This window comes from Mus pahari, chromosome 18 (genome assembly GCF_900095145.1).
Source record: "Mus pahari chromosome 18, PAHARI_EIJ_v1.1, whole genome shotgun sequence".
NCBI classification, from domain to species: domain Eukaryota; kingdom Metazoa; phylum Chordata; class Mammalia; order Rodentia; family Muridae; genus Mus; species Mus pahari.
Genome location: NC_034607.1, coordinates 30708558 through 30725649, shown reverse-complemented (window position 1 = coordinate 30725649; position 17092 = coordinate 30708558). Strand labels below are relative to the sequence as shown.

Sequence of the window (17092 nt, the reverse complement as noted above, 5' to 3'; positions counted from 1 at the left end):
CAAGGAGATAAGAATGGATCAATTCTCATTCTTCTACATGATAGCCGCCAGTTGTGCCAGCACCATTTGTTGAAAATGCTGTCTTTTTTCCACTGGATAGTTTTAGCTCCCTTGTCAAAAATCAAGTGACCATAGGTGTGTGGATTCATTTAAGAAACACACCTCTACAGACATATGGACACTATAGAGGTGTGTTTCTTATATGCAGCAAAATGTCGGATCCTGCTTGCGTATCCAGTCTGTTAGCTTATGTCTTTTTATTGGGGAATTGAGTCCATTGACAGTGAGAAATATTAAAGACAGATATCTTTATCTGTTAGTTCCTATTATGTTTGTTATTGTAGGTGGTATTATGTGAATGTGATTCTCTCCTTTTGGCTTTGTTGAGAGATAATTAATATCTTGTTTTTTCTTTAATGTAGGTATCCTCCTTGTGTTGGAGTTTTTCTTCTAGAATCCTCTGTAAGGCTAGATTGGCAGACAGATGTTGTTTAAATTTGGGTTTGTGCTGGAATATTTTGGCTTTTCCATCATATTGATCAAAAGTTTTGCTGGGAATATGAGCCTGAGCTGGCATTTGTGTTCTCTTAGGGACTGCATGACCTCTGTCCAGGATCTTCTGGCTTTTAGCATCTCTGTTGAAAAGTCTGGTGTAATCTAGTAGGTCTGCCTTTATATGTTAATTGACCTGTTTCCCTTACAGCTTTTAATATTCTTTCTTTGTTCTCTGCATTTAGTGTTGTAATTATTTTCTAGCCCAATCTATTTGGTGAAGAGATTCTCTCTTCTACCTCTTATAGTCTGTAGGTGATGCTTACATCTATAATTCCTAACCTTTTTCCTAGGTTTTCCATCTCCAGGGTTGCCTTCATTTGTGTTTTCTTTATTGTTTCTACTTCCACTTTTAGGTCATGAACCACTTTGTTCAATTACTTCACCTGTTTGACTGTATTTTCCTGTATTTCTTTAAGGGATTTGTTTCCTCTTTAAAGGCTTCTACCACCTGTTTAACTGTGTTTTCCTGTATTTCTTTTAGTGAGTTATTTATCTCCTCCTTAAAGGACTACATTATCTTCCTGAGATAGGATTTTAGGTCAGCTTCCTGATTTTCAGGTGTATTGGTATATCCAGGGCTTGCTATGATGGGAGAACTGGGTTCTGATGATGCCAAACTATATTGGCTTTTGTTACTTATGGTCTTGAGCTTGCCTCTAGCCATCTGGTTATCTCTGGTGTGAGCTGGTTTGAGTGTCTCTGTATGGAGCTTGGCTCCTATGTCCCTGTGTTGCTGCAGGTCTCCTAGTAGGCCTGTGGCCCTGGCTATGATAAACCTCCTGTGGGGCCTTCAGAGGAGCCGAGAAGCTGCTAATCTGTTGCCCTGCATGCAGTAGATCTCCTGGGAGACCTTCAGACTGCGAGCTCTTTTTTTTTTTTCTTTTATAGTATGTGTATTTAATAGAGTTCCCATCCATTATTACTGTAATTGTCTCACACCCATCAGAATTTTCTGGGTATTAATTTTAAAAAAATATAATCAGTTATTTAACCCAGGAAGTACTTTGAGTTCCACCTGAGTTCCTTGTACCTCTGTCCTGACAATCACATTGTCTGAAGAGACTGTGAGATCTTCAGAGGAGCACTCAAGCTGGTAATCTGCTCTCCCTCACTCCTTTAAAGCTAATTTCTAACATTTAAATCTCAGCTCCTTAAACTGTGGCTCATGAACCCATGTGCATGCATGCAAACACATATCAGCAAAAGATTTCCAAATATGCACCAACAAAAAACAAATTATTAATGATTGAGGTGTTGCTGAGAGCAATGTCCATGGAGAGCTCTTGGTTCTAAACTTATGACATGTATACACCATACTGCACATGCTGTCTCTCCACACATTCCCACAAGAGACAATGAAATGCCTAAGCTCAGCTTTGAGATTATTGTATGCTACGAGTTGTAGAAATTTTACTTCACATACAATTTTTTGCCTCATAGAAACAATGGTTTAATTGTGAAGATGAAGATGTTCCTATCATTCCTCAGCATATGTCTATCAAATTACTTTCATATTAGAATAAGTAAAGTGCTTGGTTTCAAATTTGTTTGCTCCTGATTTGAGTCTCATAAAAAGATTATTCAATGAATTATGGCTTAAGATCAAGACAATTTACAACAATTTCTGAAATGATCCTATACATATTTCTCTCATTGTGTACTATTTGTTAAAGTAGTGCTCTCAGCATTGACAAATATACTTTGACAGATTAACAAATGCTGAAAAGGCTGTTCTATGTCCTAACAAGACTTAATTTATATTTTAAACAAAAGCAAGAAAGCTCGTCCCTCTAAGCACTTAAATCTGTTCTCCTGTTTAATTAACATAAAATTTTATATATACCAAAGGACTGCTTTAAGATAAATTACTCATGATTTCGTATCCGTAAATGTTTGATTTGTGTACCTACTTTATGGAAATATAAACTCAGGTCACACGAAAATTTCTCAGACTAAAAGGAGCTACAAGTGAATCAGGTTTAAGCAGCTCTGATTTAAGTGACTCTGATCTCCTCATCTTTAATACTTGCTTTCTGCCAGCTCACAGCCTTTCTGATTCATTCCTTTTATAATATGATTAGGCAAATGCTTCATCTAATAAATTTATAAACTGACAGTCACCCATTCAATATCACATAACTATTGTGATATTGACTTACATGCAAACATAAATTTATTTCTTAGTGGGCTAGGCATGATAAAACTTGAAGCTTGGCAGATAAAAAGGAGTGGGAAACCTTGTTTCTTGACTACTTTATGAAAATCTATCATGGCTTTGTATAGCAGGGCATGCCCTTGACCCCAGCATTTGAGAGGTGGACACAAGAAAATCAGAAGATCAAGTTCATCCTCGGGCACACAGCAAGTTCAAGGCCAGCCTAGGCTACATGAGATCTTGTCTCAAAAACAAACAAAAACAAATAACTAAGCTAAACAAATCAAACCTTCTAAACTGATTACAAAGTAAACTGTAAGCTAAAGCAATGGAGAACATTTCATACTTCTTGTAGGCCACTACTTCAGAACACTACTTTGTAACATGATTACATCCAACTGAAGAAGTCCTAAGTCCGGATTTGTGTCACACTTTTTTTTTTTTTTTTTTGGTTTTTTGGTTTTTTCGAGACAGGGTTTCTCTGTACAGCTCTGGCTGTCCTGGAACTCACTTTGTAGACCAGGCTTGCCTAGAACTCAGAAATCCTCCTGCCTCTGCCTCCCTAGTGCTGGGATTAAAGGCATGGGATTTGTGTCACTCTTGACATGACATGATTTGTTACAAAGCTACAGAGGTGAAAATGAAAGACAGGGCTACCAGTAACTTTGTTTTTAACTAACTAAAAATAATGGTAACCTTCACAATCTCATTGTACTGGCTAGTTTTGTGTCAACTTGACACAGCTGGAGTTATCACAGAGAAAGGAGCTTTAGTTGAGGAAATGCCTCCATGAGATCCAGCTATGGGACATTTTTCTCAATTAGTGAGGCCCCTTGTGGGTGGGACCATCTCTGGGCTGGTAGTCTTGGATTCTATAAGAGAGCAGGCTGAGCAAGCCAGGGAAAGCAAGCCAGTAAAGAACATCCCTCCATGGCCTCTGCATCAGCTCCTGCTCCCTGACCTGCTTGAGTTCCAGTCCTGACTTCTTTTAGTGATGAACAGCAATGTGGAAATGTAAGCTGAATAAACCCTTTCCTGCCTAACTTGCTTCTTGGTCATGTTTGTGCAGGAATAGAAACCCTGACTAAGACACTCATTAAGAGTATTTAAGGAATGAAACTATCTAACCAATCCAAAATAATTAGGAACAAGACCAAATTAAGATAGAGATACTGATAGAGCACACTTTACTTTGCCCCAAGGAAACAAAATACTAGTCTGAGATTTTTTTTTCTAAATTTTATAATATTATTCAGAATTTGTAACAGTATAGTTAAAATACCGACACAGTACTACTTTTATATTAAATGATTTTTAAATATTTTGCAAAGTTTTTATTCTTTTGTAGTCAAAATTTACCTAATATCACCTTTAAAAAATTCAATTTAGAAAATGTTCTTGCTCCCCAACTATCCATAAAAAATTAGTTGCATGTACTAAGTATAACCCAAGATATAAAAATAGTCAACATAAATGATAAAAATGACATTTTTTTTCCTTTGAAAACCAACAGAGGCCAATGGTATCGATTACACTGAAATGACTGACTATATAAGATTTAAAAAGTAAACTATATGCTCAGATTACTGAAAACAAAAACTAGAGAGAGAAAATATATATACCTTTTAGGGTTGGCAATAGCTGAGCAGTTAGGAATACTAACTGTTCTGCCAGAGGATAGGGGTTTGCAACCCAGCACCCACATTATAGCTCTCAACCATCTGTAATGCCAGGAGATCTCTGCCCTCTGAGGGGCTCACATGGTGCACAGACATAATTGTGGCTAAAGCAATCATGCATATACCATTTTTAAAAGAAAGCATACACCTTTTAGAGAAGCACATGTCCTTTCTTGCCTTACCTTTGAGCTGGCAGATAAGTGGTAAAATGAATCAGCTTCTCAGAACAGGTAGTAATTGAAGCGTCCTGGGCTTATTATACCAAGAAGTGTGTATTCTGGGATACTGAGTAAAGAGCAACTACTACTGGGCCTATAATTACAGCAAGGCACTGAGGGTACTCAACAAGATGATTCAAGCTTGAAAATACCTAAATAATAGCTGTCAGAAATAGCTTATGCTATAGATTATATCCTCCATGTACTTGATTGCTTTCATCTTGGTTGAATATTTTCACAAACTCAACATTAAAATTCCATGAAGAATGCATAGTTTCTGCACTACACAATAACTCAAAATAAATGACCCTCTGAAGCAACTATTTCTATTTGAGTTTGCCTGTTACAGAGGGAAAGTGCTGGAGTCTCTAAGTCCTTAGGGGATACAGAAATCCAGAAAACAACTCATTAAATTTCCATAAAACAGATTTTTCAAAGACTCAACTCTAAGTACAAAGGAATCTTTAGATGCACCCCACTCATAAAAACTTCTTTACAGTTTCTTCAAATTGGTTACCCTGCTCCAACCCATCTCTAACCTGGCTGCAATCAGAAATAATTGAGTCTTTTAGAAATATCACTTTGGGGATTCATGACCAGAAAGCCAAATGAAGCATGCTTCTCACACAGAGCACAGGGTCAGCACCTTAAAGCTCCCTAAGTAATTCCACAGCCCACATTCTGTTGTAACAAAGGATTTGTCTCACTATCAATCTCTTTATTGTACCAATTATATGCTAAAAGTCACTGGGTTTATAGATGTGTTAGGTGCAGAGCATTCAAAACATTAATCAGGGATGCATTAAAAATTACAACAACTTTATACAACTTCACATATATTAAGTGATTAAATAATATAATAACCATGGCATTTTATCTCAGAATGCCTAGAAACATTCCTGTCAAGGAAAGAGGGTTATACCCTGTGGGTCCTGGAAGTGGGAGAAGAGGTTACCTAAGCAGTAGACCAAGCTACAGTCCACATGCAGGTGAGTTTGGCTCACAATGAAAGACTAAGCAGCCGGGCATGGTGCCGCACGCCTTTAATCCCAGCACTTGGGAGACAGAGGCAGGCGGATCTCTGAGTTCAAGGCCAGCCTGGCCTACAGAGTGAGTTCCAGGACAGCCAGGGCTACACAGAGAAACCCTGCCTTGTAAAACCAAAATAAAAAGGAAGACTAAGCAATGACAGCCAGCAAAGGACTGCAGTGCTCGACTGAAATGTATCCTAAGCAACTGAGTTCAACTGGGTACCATTCATGCACTCACCTAGTGCTTCCTCCACTGCCATACAGGAGAAAACGCACATAGGCTCACTCGGCCCATAACACATCACTTGGGTTATACCAAATTCACATTTTAAAGCAAATATTAAATAAGAACTAACTCTACATCCTGAGAATTATATAAATTATATAGTATATAATTATTATACATAATAATTATATTTTATATATAATATACTATACAGCTATTAAATATTAATGCTTGATCATCAAAAAACATTTTTCAATGTAGTATATGAAACTCCTAATATTTCTATATACTTTGTGTTTAAAGGGTTAGTCAATATCTCTTTTCAAATAAATTGTTATTGAGGATTTCTTATATCACTATAATGTATAGAAACAGTGTTGAATATATTTGGACAGTTGTAATTTTAATGAACAACAAAACACAAAGTAAAAATGATCTACTGTACAGAGTAAAACAAAAGAAGTAAATAAAATGGCCACAGTAGCTAAAGAGAGTACTCAGTGGTTAAGAGTCCTTGTTACTCTAACAGACAACGACAGTTAGGCTGCCAGCACCCACTGCAAGTAGCTCATAAACACCTATAACTCCAGTCCCAAGACACCCAACACCCCCTTCTAAACTCCATGGGTACCTGCATACACATGTGTATGTACACACACACATACACACACACACACACACACACACACACACATACACACATACACACACACACACACATATAATAAAAATAAATTTAAAAATAAACTAGCTCTTAAACACAGGGAAAAGGTAGTTCACTATGCTTACTTTTAGTGAATAAATGATAAGACAATAACAGATATCATATTGTATTTATTACATCACAAAAAATTAAAGTGTGAGTGTTAGGAACTGGCAGGTTCATACAGATCTGGTAAATATACAAAATGGCACAAGATTTATAGGGAAATTTATATTTCTTTATACTGGCAATATATAATGAAACCATACATACATTCATATTTTGACCTAGAAATCCCATGTCTATGAATTTATCATGTATATACCCATGAACATACAAAAATGTCTCTATGTAATAGCACTTTTACAACATTATTTGAAACTGCGAAATACTGTAGAGCTTCTAAACTGGTTTTATGATAAAATATCTCTTCCAAAGAAAATTGGCCTCTCAAGAAAAAGTATAGTTCAAGGTGGTAGAAAGGATGGTTCCAGAAAAGCCTGGGAGTTCTTGCCATGCCAAAACGCATAGCAGTGCAGAAGCAGAACTAACAGCTGAGAACAAAGATGGCTGCTTAAGCCGCCACCTCCAGCTATCTACAGTCCTTCAAAAGCAAAAGAAATGAAAAAGCAAGCCATAGGAAACTGTGCCCTTGGAAATAAAGACAGCACATACAAAACCAACTTTAAGTAAAAGCTGAAAATAATTAACTCACGAAACACTGTATCTCCTGTTTATGTTTGAAATGAAAGTTCATTGAAAAGACAAAAGCTAGATGAAATGACTGAAATACTGGAACAGTGGACAAGATTTGAAGGGTTAGGAGACAGCTCTTACACACAGACATGGAGACAGCTGGGATTTAGATCCCCAGAGTCCACATAAAAGCCAGGAACTGTGGAATCTGGCCTGTGATGTCAACGCTGATAGGGTAGAACCAGGACTGCTGGGTAAGCTGGCTATCTAGGTCAGGGTAGGGTGTCATGCTTGATTATAGACGGGGGTATGTGGGATCAGAGGATGACCCTGAGGAGCTTCTCCCCACCTCACTGAGGCAGTGTCTCCTTGCTTCTGCCTTGTCTCTGCACTCCAGGCTGTCTGCATACAGGGAATTCCCACACCTCTGCCTCCCACCTCACTGCAGATTAGAGATGCATACCACCACACTCAGCTTTTCCATGGGCTCCAGGGACTGATCTAACAACTCAGGTCCTTAGACCTGCACTGTAAGTGCTTTTAGCTGCTGACCCATCATACCAGCCCAAGAAATTTATCTTTAACAATAGTATGTAATGTAACTAAAAAATTATAAAAGTATGTAAGATAACCAAAACTACTATATTTTGACTCATTATATAGAAGATATAGTCTTAGAAAACACATGTACAAATATTTTGGAATAAAGAGACATAATGTATTCTTAACTGACTCATAAATGTTACATTACCTGTGACTATGGAGAAATATTTATTAATTTATCTAGTTTCCTAAAACAATAACTAGATAAAAATATATAAAATAATACCACTCTAAAGACACAAGGACAATGCATTATAACAGAAAGACAAGCACACAGAGAAAATCCTGGAGACCTACAGAGACTCCCCTTCAGTTATAAAGGTGAGTACTGGACAGCTTGCATGTGTGCAGAAACTACTAAACCCAGCAAGTAACCACCCCAAAACAGACTGCAAGAAACTCTCCGAGAGCTCACAATGCATGGCCGTGCCCCAAAGTCAGAAATCGCAGCTTTATAAATGGACCCTTCTGAGTGTCAGGAAAGATGTTGCTAGATAAAGAAGATAACGTAATCAGAAAGTCAATCACTCTGTAGTCGGACCTAACAAATGTAAAAGCAAAGGCAAGAGGATCAATCGTCTGCAAGGGACTCAGCCACATTCCAAAGCAAAGCTCAAGAATACATAGAGAAATACAAGCACACCCAACAAGCTCAAAAGTACAGTCCATGATGCTGAAAGCAAAGCAGGGACTACTCGATAGACAATGCAGGAAAGTGCCACTCAAAATAAGGAGAAGAGCTCACCCTGAAAAGGCTGGGGGTGGGCGTGTCAGCTCAGTGGCAGCACCATGGAGGGGAGGATAGGAATGACACAAAGTAGCACACATGAAGAACAGTTGCTATGACTACATCCTGTTGGTCAAGGAAAGAAGAAGGAGCATACTGAGCAGGAAAATGGAAGACACAGAAAGGAGTGCCTAACAGATGTGTACCAGGTACTCGCTAACATGGGACCTGCACACAAGCATCAGAGAAATCAAAGCTATGTGAGAAACCACATTTGTCTTTAGTTCATTGTGAGCTGAATTTTGTAACTGATGAACAATATTTGCCTTTCATTCTTCAGCGTGTGGCTCTGCGGTTTTCCTGTCACTTTAAGAAGCTGGCCTCTCTCTACTGTGTTCTTAGCACCCTAGCTGAGAATCACTGGGTCACATACAATTCCTTTATCATTTTTGTTCTTGACAAAACTACCTCTTCCTTTCACCTCATGATTGTAAGCTTCACCCTGAGGTTGGAAAAACTGTAGAGATTAAAAATAAAAATAACTTTAGGCCTCCCAAGTACTGTCTACTGCAAACTTCCAAGAGTAAGTTTCAGGACAGCCAGGGTTACATACACCTTGCCTCAAACTTTTAATTAATTAATTTTAAGAAAATCTCTATTAAAGGTGGTAAGTAATGAAAAGAATAAAAGGAAGAAAACAAAAAGAAAGCAAATGGTCAAATAATACATTTAACTACAGTTAATAATATCAAATGCCACATTAAAATGTATTCTGAACTGAAAGGATCCTAAAATAAGCACATAGAAATTTAGAAGACATGGGGATGAGGACAATGCTTCAGTGGGGAAAAGTGCTAGAGGTGCAAGCTTGAAAATCTGGGGCCAAATCCCTACCACTCACATAACAAAGGCAGACCTAACCCCATGTGCCTGCAATCCCGGGGCTTTGAGGCAGAATCAGGTGGATCCCAGGAGCTTGCTGCCCACACAGCCTAGCGTCTAGGCTAAGCCCAAACCTAACCAAGTTCCTAACTCAGGGACTGAGGTGGAAAGCTATACAAAACACCACTATGTGCCTCGGGCCTCCACATGCAGTGTTCAGGTGTTTGCACCTGCATACGCCCCTATCTGTGTACACATGTGTACATCACACACAGAAAGATCCTTTAGAGGATGCGGATGAGACAGTATTAAGAGAAAATTTAAAACACTGCAAGTTGCCATGGATATGCTCGTTCTATAACATGATATTTGTTCTAATAATGTGACCCTATACAAAACAAGTGGAATCATTCTTACCTTGGACACGTTGCTGACATAATTCACTTGCACAGTGCTTTCTTTATCAACTTGATTACAAAGATTCTGTAGAGTATATGCATATTCTTTATCACTTTTTATTCTCAGAGCCATAAACTTCTTCACTGTCTCCAGCAACCGCAGTTCCCAGTCTTGCAACTTTAACACAGCTTCCTGTGAGTTCTTCAGGTCACTCCCAAATCCCATTTTGTACGATATAGCTTATCCTCCACACTGTGCACGTGCGCCTGCTAGTCAGCACATATCTGTGAACATAGATGTGAGTCAGTTAGAAGGAAGTTCATCCTCCAATCAACAGTATGGTCCATTGGGCTGTTTGGCTGGTTGGTTGGTTGGTTGGTTGGTTTGTTTGTTTGTTTGTTTGTTTGTTTGTTTGTTTGTTTGTTTAACTTGGAATACTGCTTTATATCTCAAATTCGGAAGTGATTTTCTTCATTGTGAACAAATTTGAGCAGGCATAATTCATCAAAATTGTTTTCAGAGGAAATACAATGTAAAATAAAGGACATCAAATTTTTCAGATCAATTCATATGTTTATCTTAAATCCTGCAATTATTTTTTAATCAGATTAATATGACACCAACACATATTCCAAGTGTGTTTTTATTGTTGGAAATGAGTCACAAAATACAAATTGCATTTCAGAGTTAGGTAATAGAATTTGGGAAAATAACTGACTATGTTTGCCAGGGTCCAGCCTGGACAAGAGTCAGGGGCCATCAATGATTAGGGATACCTGGTAGGTGAATAGGAAAACATACAATTGACATACAATAGTTTTTTGGCATGGGAGCCCTTAAACTCGGGAGTCAGGGTGTTCACCTAGACTTGACTCAGCCCCAGTCTTCTACTGAAATCATACAAGGAAGTTGGAATCACAAAGTTCACAGGGGGTGGGTAAATGCTTCTCTATTTTCCTGTGCCAACATTTTCTAATGACAGAGAGTAGTACAGATTTAGAACAGAAAAAAGGGAACTATACAATCTCAAACACAAAAGTTTTACAGCAAGCACAATGTTTTTTGTATCTCCCAACCACCAGTCTCTGGTGAGGTCGGGGACAGAAGTATTGCGGTTACAAAGTCAGTATCTCAGATATGTATGAGACAGTATGGTTTCATAAAAGGACAAACATGAGGCCATATTGCTGACCCTGCAGTCATTGGATCTCCAATCTGAATCAAACATCCAGGACCCCATCTGTCTGTCTACAAAAACATCCTCACTTAACCTGTATGGAGAATTCCTAGGGGGCTGCCACCATTGTCCTTGAACCCATTCCTGACTTTCTGGGAAATATCTGTATGTTACTCTATCCTCAGTTTTATGATAAAAATATCCTATTTTTATTATACAGAATTGACACTAAGACTGGGTGAACAGCTGCAGATTTACTCATCTCTGCCTGAGGCTCTAGATTACTTGCATTTCTACCTCAAGTGAATGACTATAACATACATTTCTCTTGAACTCATGAACAGCCTTCACTTTAATACTATTGGTAACATCTAGTTTCTGGATATCAAGCAGGCTCCTACTATGTCTTGCCAGGTCACCAAATACTGGCTTAATCAAGGAAGGAAGAAAGAGAAGGAACAGCAAATAGATAAAAAGAATGGTAAGTACTAAGAATAACTGCAGAAATGACATCATGAGGTGCTTGCACCAAAGAACAGCCTTGGGACCTCTCCGTACTCATACTGGGGCCCACAAGAGGCCATAGCCTCACATTCTGAAACACGGTAGCCCAGGCAGGTTTTTCTTCCTTGTCATCAAGGGTCCCAGGCATCTCAAGCTTAAAGTGGATTGTCTCCAACATATATTGACATTACAAAAAATCCAAAAGTAATAATTTGTTTAAAAGTAAACATGTTGGGGCTAGAAGAACTAGCCTGGACCCGTGGGAGCTCCCAACCAGGCTGAGGCCACCAACACAAATACACCAGAGGACAGCCTGGTCTGGCCTCAGTGGGAGAAGATATGTCTAATCCTCAAGGGACTGAGGTCCCAGGGAGTGGGGAAGCTTGGTTGGGGGGAGCACCCTCTTGGAGACAGTGGGGAAGAAAAATGGGATGAGGAACTCTTAACTGCTGAGCCATCTCTCCAGCCCCCTGGACCAGACCATTGTTTTAATTTAAGAGTTTAAAAAAAAAAAAAGGCAACTAAATATCTTCTCCCAAAGGTCAGAAAGAAACTGAGGATGTGCACTGTACTGATGTTCTACTAGAGGCTCTAGACATTGGACTGGCAGAGTAAAATAAAACACATTTGGGATAGAGGGCTAGTGAGATGGCGCTTAGAGTGTACATTGCTCTTCCAGAAGACCCAAGTTCAGTTCTTAGTGAGGTGTGGCGCACAACAGCCTGTACTCCAACTCCAGGGCATCTGATACCTCTGACTCCTCAGATACCTGTGTTCACATGTACATACCCACACATGCACATATAACTAAAACTAAAAATAATCGGACTAGACAAGGAAGAAGTGAAATGATTTCCATTTGCAGAGAATAGCACTTTACAAACAGAGACCCAAATGAAGGCTTAAGCAAGTATCAGAATTGAGTGTGATTATGTTACCAAGTACTACAGACAAGGAGCAGATGTGGGCTCCTATGTTAAAAATCTGCTCCCTGGCTAATGATGCTACTTGGGAAACTCTAGATGACGGAGCCTAGGTAGGCAAAGTAGTTCATTGGACTGTGCTTTAAAAGATAATAGCTTATTCCTGGTTCTTTATCTCTGATTCCTGGTTTCCAAGGTGAGCAGCTTCTACAAAACACTCCTACCATGACATACTTATTCTCTTACCATGAGCTCAGAAAGAGAGTCAAAGGACAATGGAAGGAACTCAATGAAAGCATGAGCCAAAATAAATGCTTCTTTCCTTAAGTGGCTTTGTTCACATATTCAGTCACACCAGCACAGTGTTAACATACACAGCACAATCAGTGTTAAAAACTCAGCAAGATGTCTACATACCAGCAAAAATCAAACCAAAAATTGTTAAATTCCATTTACAGAAACATGAAGAAAAGAATAAGATACTAGGGAAGAAATCTTTCTTAAAACCAAATGTGTGTTCTTCAAACTAAAAAGCCAAAATTACAAATAAGCCCCTCAAAGACTCAGGTTCAAAGGTAGAAGAATTAATGTGTTAATAAAGCAAGATCCTCCCGTTTGATCTATACATTTGACATAATCTGTATTGAAAACACCTTGTACATCAAAGAAATTAAGACACACAAGACCACATATTGTATAATTCTATTCACATGACTTGTCTAAAAATAGTCCAACTAGAGCTATAAGACAGATCTGTGGTTGTCTAGGGCCAATGAATTTGGAGAGAAATGGGGAATGATCCCTGAGAAGTATTAGATTTTCTTCTGTGGTGATGGAAGTATTCTGAAATTGGTCATGACAGCAGCACAACTCTGAGAGTGGATAAAACACCTAACCTGCACAGTTCCATCAGGTGAATTCTTTAGTATGTGAATGTTACATTTAGCCTCCCTCAAGGCTGTATGAGCTGGGATTTAACCCCCTGGGAGAGGGGGGAATTATTCCCACTGTGGTACTTACCAGGAAGACCTCTGGGAGATGATCAGGATGAAGTAAGTTGTTAGCAGGGAGCCTCATCATTGAATCCTGGCAGCTTTATAAGAGGCAGACAACCCTGAAAGTCTTCTCTGCCTGACTGCTTGTCTCTCTGTATATGTCTCTGTCTCTCTGTGTCTCTCCATCTCTGTCTCTCTGTCTGTGTGTGTGTCTGTGTGGGGATGTTTCTCTGTCTCACACACACACACACACACACACACAGAGAGAGAGAGAGAGAGAGAGAGAGAGAGAGAGAGAGAGAGAGAGAGAGAGAGAGAGAGACACCCATGCCACGCATAGATGTGGCTCATTGACCTTGAACCTTCAGACCTTGAGCCCAAATATCCCTGCCTTATTTATAGATTCAGTCTGTGTTATAATGTTCTTGGTAACAGAAAACAGACTAGAACACAAACAATAACTCAAAATAGTTATTTAAAAATCACCGAGACATAAGTTATGATCACCTATACACCAGCTATCATAAACTTCCCCAAGACATTCTTCTTGTTTACTATAAATCCTGAAAACCATTGCAAAATTTATTTTGCCCTTTGGTTTCCTGGGCTTTCCAGCAGTGAATCTTTCAACTCGGGCAAAAGAACGCAAGGGGCCTTTGTTTCCAGTTCTGGATCATCCTCACTAGAAGGCAGGTGCCTTGTTGTGGTAGCAGTGACTCTGCTGGCTCATTTTTGTGGTGCTGGAAATTGAGCCCCAAGCTCACACATACTAAGCAAGTATTCTCTACCACTGAGCAAGTCCATACCATAGAGTCCAGTTAATGACACTGACATCATCTATGACATACAAATGCAAAAAGTTTCTCTCCCTAACTTCAATTGCTTCATCTAAACAAATGTCAAGTTATTATTCTCCAAGAAGAAAATAAATTACAATTGTTCCTCAACTGAAAGATGGTCAATTGTGTGAACTATAAAGTAAGTGGGAAAGACATTTTGAGTTATAAGAAACTCCTTGCTAAAATTTCCAAAGCAACGACCAAGACTGAGCCCCCTTTAGCTAAGTCAGTGACTACAGGGGACCAACCGACTCACCTATTGTTAATCACAATGACGCCAGGCTTCTAGGTCCAGACAGCAATTTTAAAACTATGACTTTGGGGCTTTAGCTCAGTGGTAAAACATTTTCTAATATGTAAAAGCTCAATTCCATGGAGAAGAGACTATCATTTGTGAGGCTCAAAAACTGGCAATGTGTTGTTGTTGTTGTTGCTGCTGCTGTTGTTTTTGCTCTTTTTACCTGTAGCTATGGAAACATTCTTCTCAGTCTATGTCTAACCAAAGAATAAGGAATATTTTTGAAGGAAGAACTGCTAGAAAAAATTTTAATTTTACTTTAAAAAAAAAAAACTACTAAATGTATTTTAGCCCTGATGTGGCATAAACATCATCTCTGCTTCTCAATGCATCTTGATAAGCATTTTTATATTTTACTACTGCTATCTATCAGAAGCTACAAAAACTGTGCAGAGCTCAGGGAAAGAAAATGGGAAACATAATCTGTCAGAATCTGGGAAATGTTCCAGCCTGAAGAGGCTTATTTATGCTTATTGATATGCTAGGTCAGAATAGCTCTCTTTGGGGAAAAAGGGGAATAATGATTTTTTTTTTAAGTAAGGTAACTCCATAGTCAATTAACTGAATCTAACTTTTAGGTTGTCTGACCTGACTTACACTTAAGAAATGATCAGATCAACACAACATATAAATACCACTCATGACAAATTGGATATATGTAAGAACAGAGTTTTCAATAACAAGCAAAGAACAAAAAACTAGATAACTAAGATATTCCGTGGGCAGTGATTAAGTAGATTGTGGCCCCGCCTGCGCTTCACCTTTCTTCCCAGGCTAAGCAAGTCAAGCAAACAGGATTGGCTAGAGAGACCCAGTTATAGCAAGCAATCCAGTCAAGGATGTGGCAGTACATTTTAGGACAATCTCTCTTCCATTCTAAGAAGCTAGAACTGTTGCCTCATAGCCCACTTCATAATACACATGGTGATCAAACTTAGCCTGATATCCCACTGTGTACGCAGCCTATTTGTTTAACCTACCTTAATGAAAATAATATAACCTTACTTGTGTTGGATTTCCTATGTAATCAGCTTTCAAATCCTGAGCTAATGCATAGCTTTAACCTTAAACTATGTATTCTTCCATGCCCCTGACCTACAGCAATGCATGTGTACATGTGTGTTATCGCAATCGTTTATGAAGAACAGCCCATAGGTGGAAAGCAGCACTCTATAACAAATATCCATCATAAATGTTAGAAGCAGCATATGAAAGTTGCTCGATAACCGTGTGCTTACAATGATGTTTGTTACCTGACTTAGTTGGGGTCAGTGACTTAATCCCTTGTAACACTCTGTTAAGGATTTCTTTCAAGTGTCCCATTGCTCCACCATGTGATGCTTTCTGTGTTGTTCAGTAAATACAAAACAAAGCCCTTTGTCAGGAACAGGTCAGATACAAAGATCAAATACAAACTACAGGCAAATGGAAGACACATGGAGTGATGTGGAGGATCCAAACTTGGGCTCACTCTGGCGTCAAGTTAATGTCAGGAGAATTACCGTGCTGTCTTTCCTGAATGTGATGGTGACACATTTGGTGCCTCTGCAACTATCTCTACTGTGTCTGCCTGATACACAGGACCTCTTTGTACTCACAGGTCTCAGGAACTCCTTCCTAATTCAGAATAGGCAGGGGGAACAGGCAGGAGGGATCCAGGTTTCACACAAAGTACAAAAGTCTAAGAAACCACATCTTCCCCATTCCCCAGACATCAGGAGAGCAGGATGTGGTAAGAAAACCCAGCACATTCTCCCCTCCGATAGATATGCATGACTTGATCTAAGAAAGAATTTCTTAGCCTTCCAGGTAGCACAAGTAGAAACCACTGGGAGCTCAGGACTATCAATAAATGAAGAAAATCAAAACAGCAATGGAGAAAATTAAACTGTCCTTGGAACAGTATCCCATAAAAGCAGACTAGATCTGCATGCTATAAAACTAAACAAGGTATCTACCTACGAAGAGATTGATGTGTTCCCCAAGTCAAACATAACACATAAATTATAAAGGGTACAATCAGAAGTTGCCTGTCACCAAGAAAATCCTAATTTTAATTTAAAGATAATTAATACTAATACAAAGATGAATCAGGTGCCAGCACAACAAGGTAAGAGTTTTAACGCAGCCATAGTAAAAACACTTCAGCAATGAGATATAAACTCTCAAAATCAACAGTAAAATACAAGATATAACCAAGGAAGTCAAGCTATAAGAATAATCAGAGAGAAATTATAAAGGAAGAATCACAAATTGTTCTGTTGTGCTCCACATTACAGTGGAGACAACAGAAGCCACTATCAGTGAGTTTACAGAGTCCACCCAGCCAGACAACAGAAAACAGGAAAGAAATACCCGGAGACCTGTGGGACACATGCTCTTCTCTCCTCTGAGGGCAAGGAGAAAGAAAGGGACTGAAAGAAAACTGGAAAAATACAGACAAATCTGCTTAAACAACACACATACTCACACACCACACACA

The 17092-nt window shown here is 38.9% G+C and overlaps 1 protein-coding gene across 5 annotated transcripts in view; it reads right to left on the bottom strand.

The window, feature by feature from the left end:
• The window catches only part of Fer (FER tyrosine kinase), a 277350-nt gene that overhangs the window by 235223 nt on the left and 25035 nt on the right, over positions 1 to 17092 (bottom strand). For all 5 annotated transcript variants that reach the window (XM_029531191.1, XM_021217491.1, XM_029531192.1 and 2 more), the window contains exon 2: positions 9893 to 10158. In XM_029531191.1, coding sequence (XP_029387051.1) covers positions 9893 to 10099 — 207 coding nt within the window. In that variant the 5' untranslated portion in view covers positions 10100 to 10158. The remainder of the gene's footprint in view (positions 1 to 9892; positions 10159 to 17092) is intronic.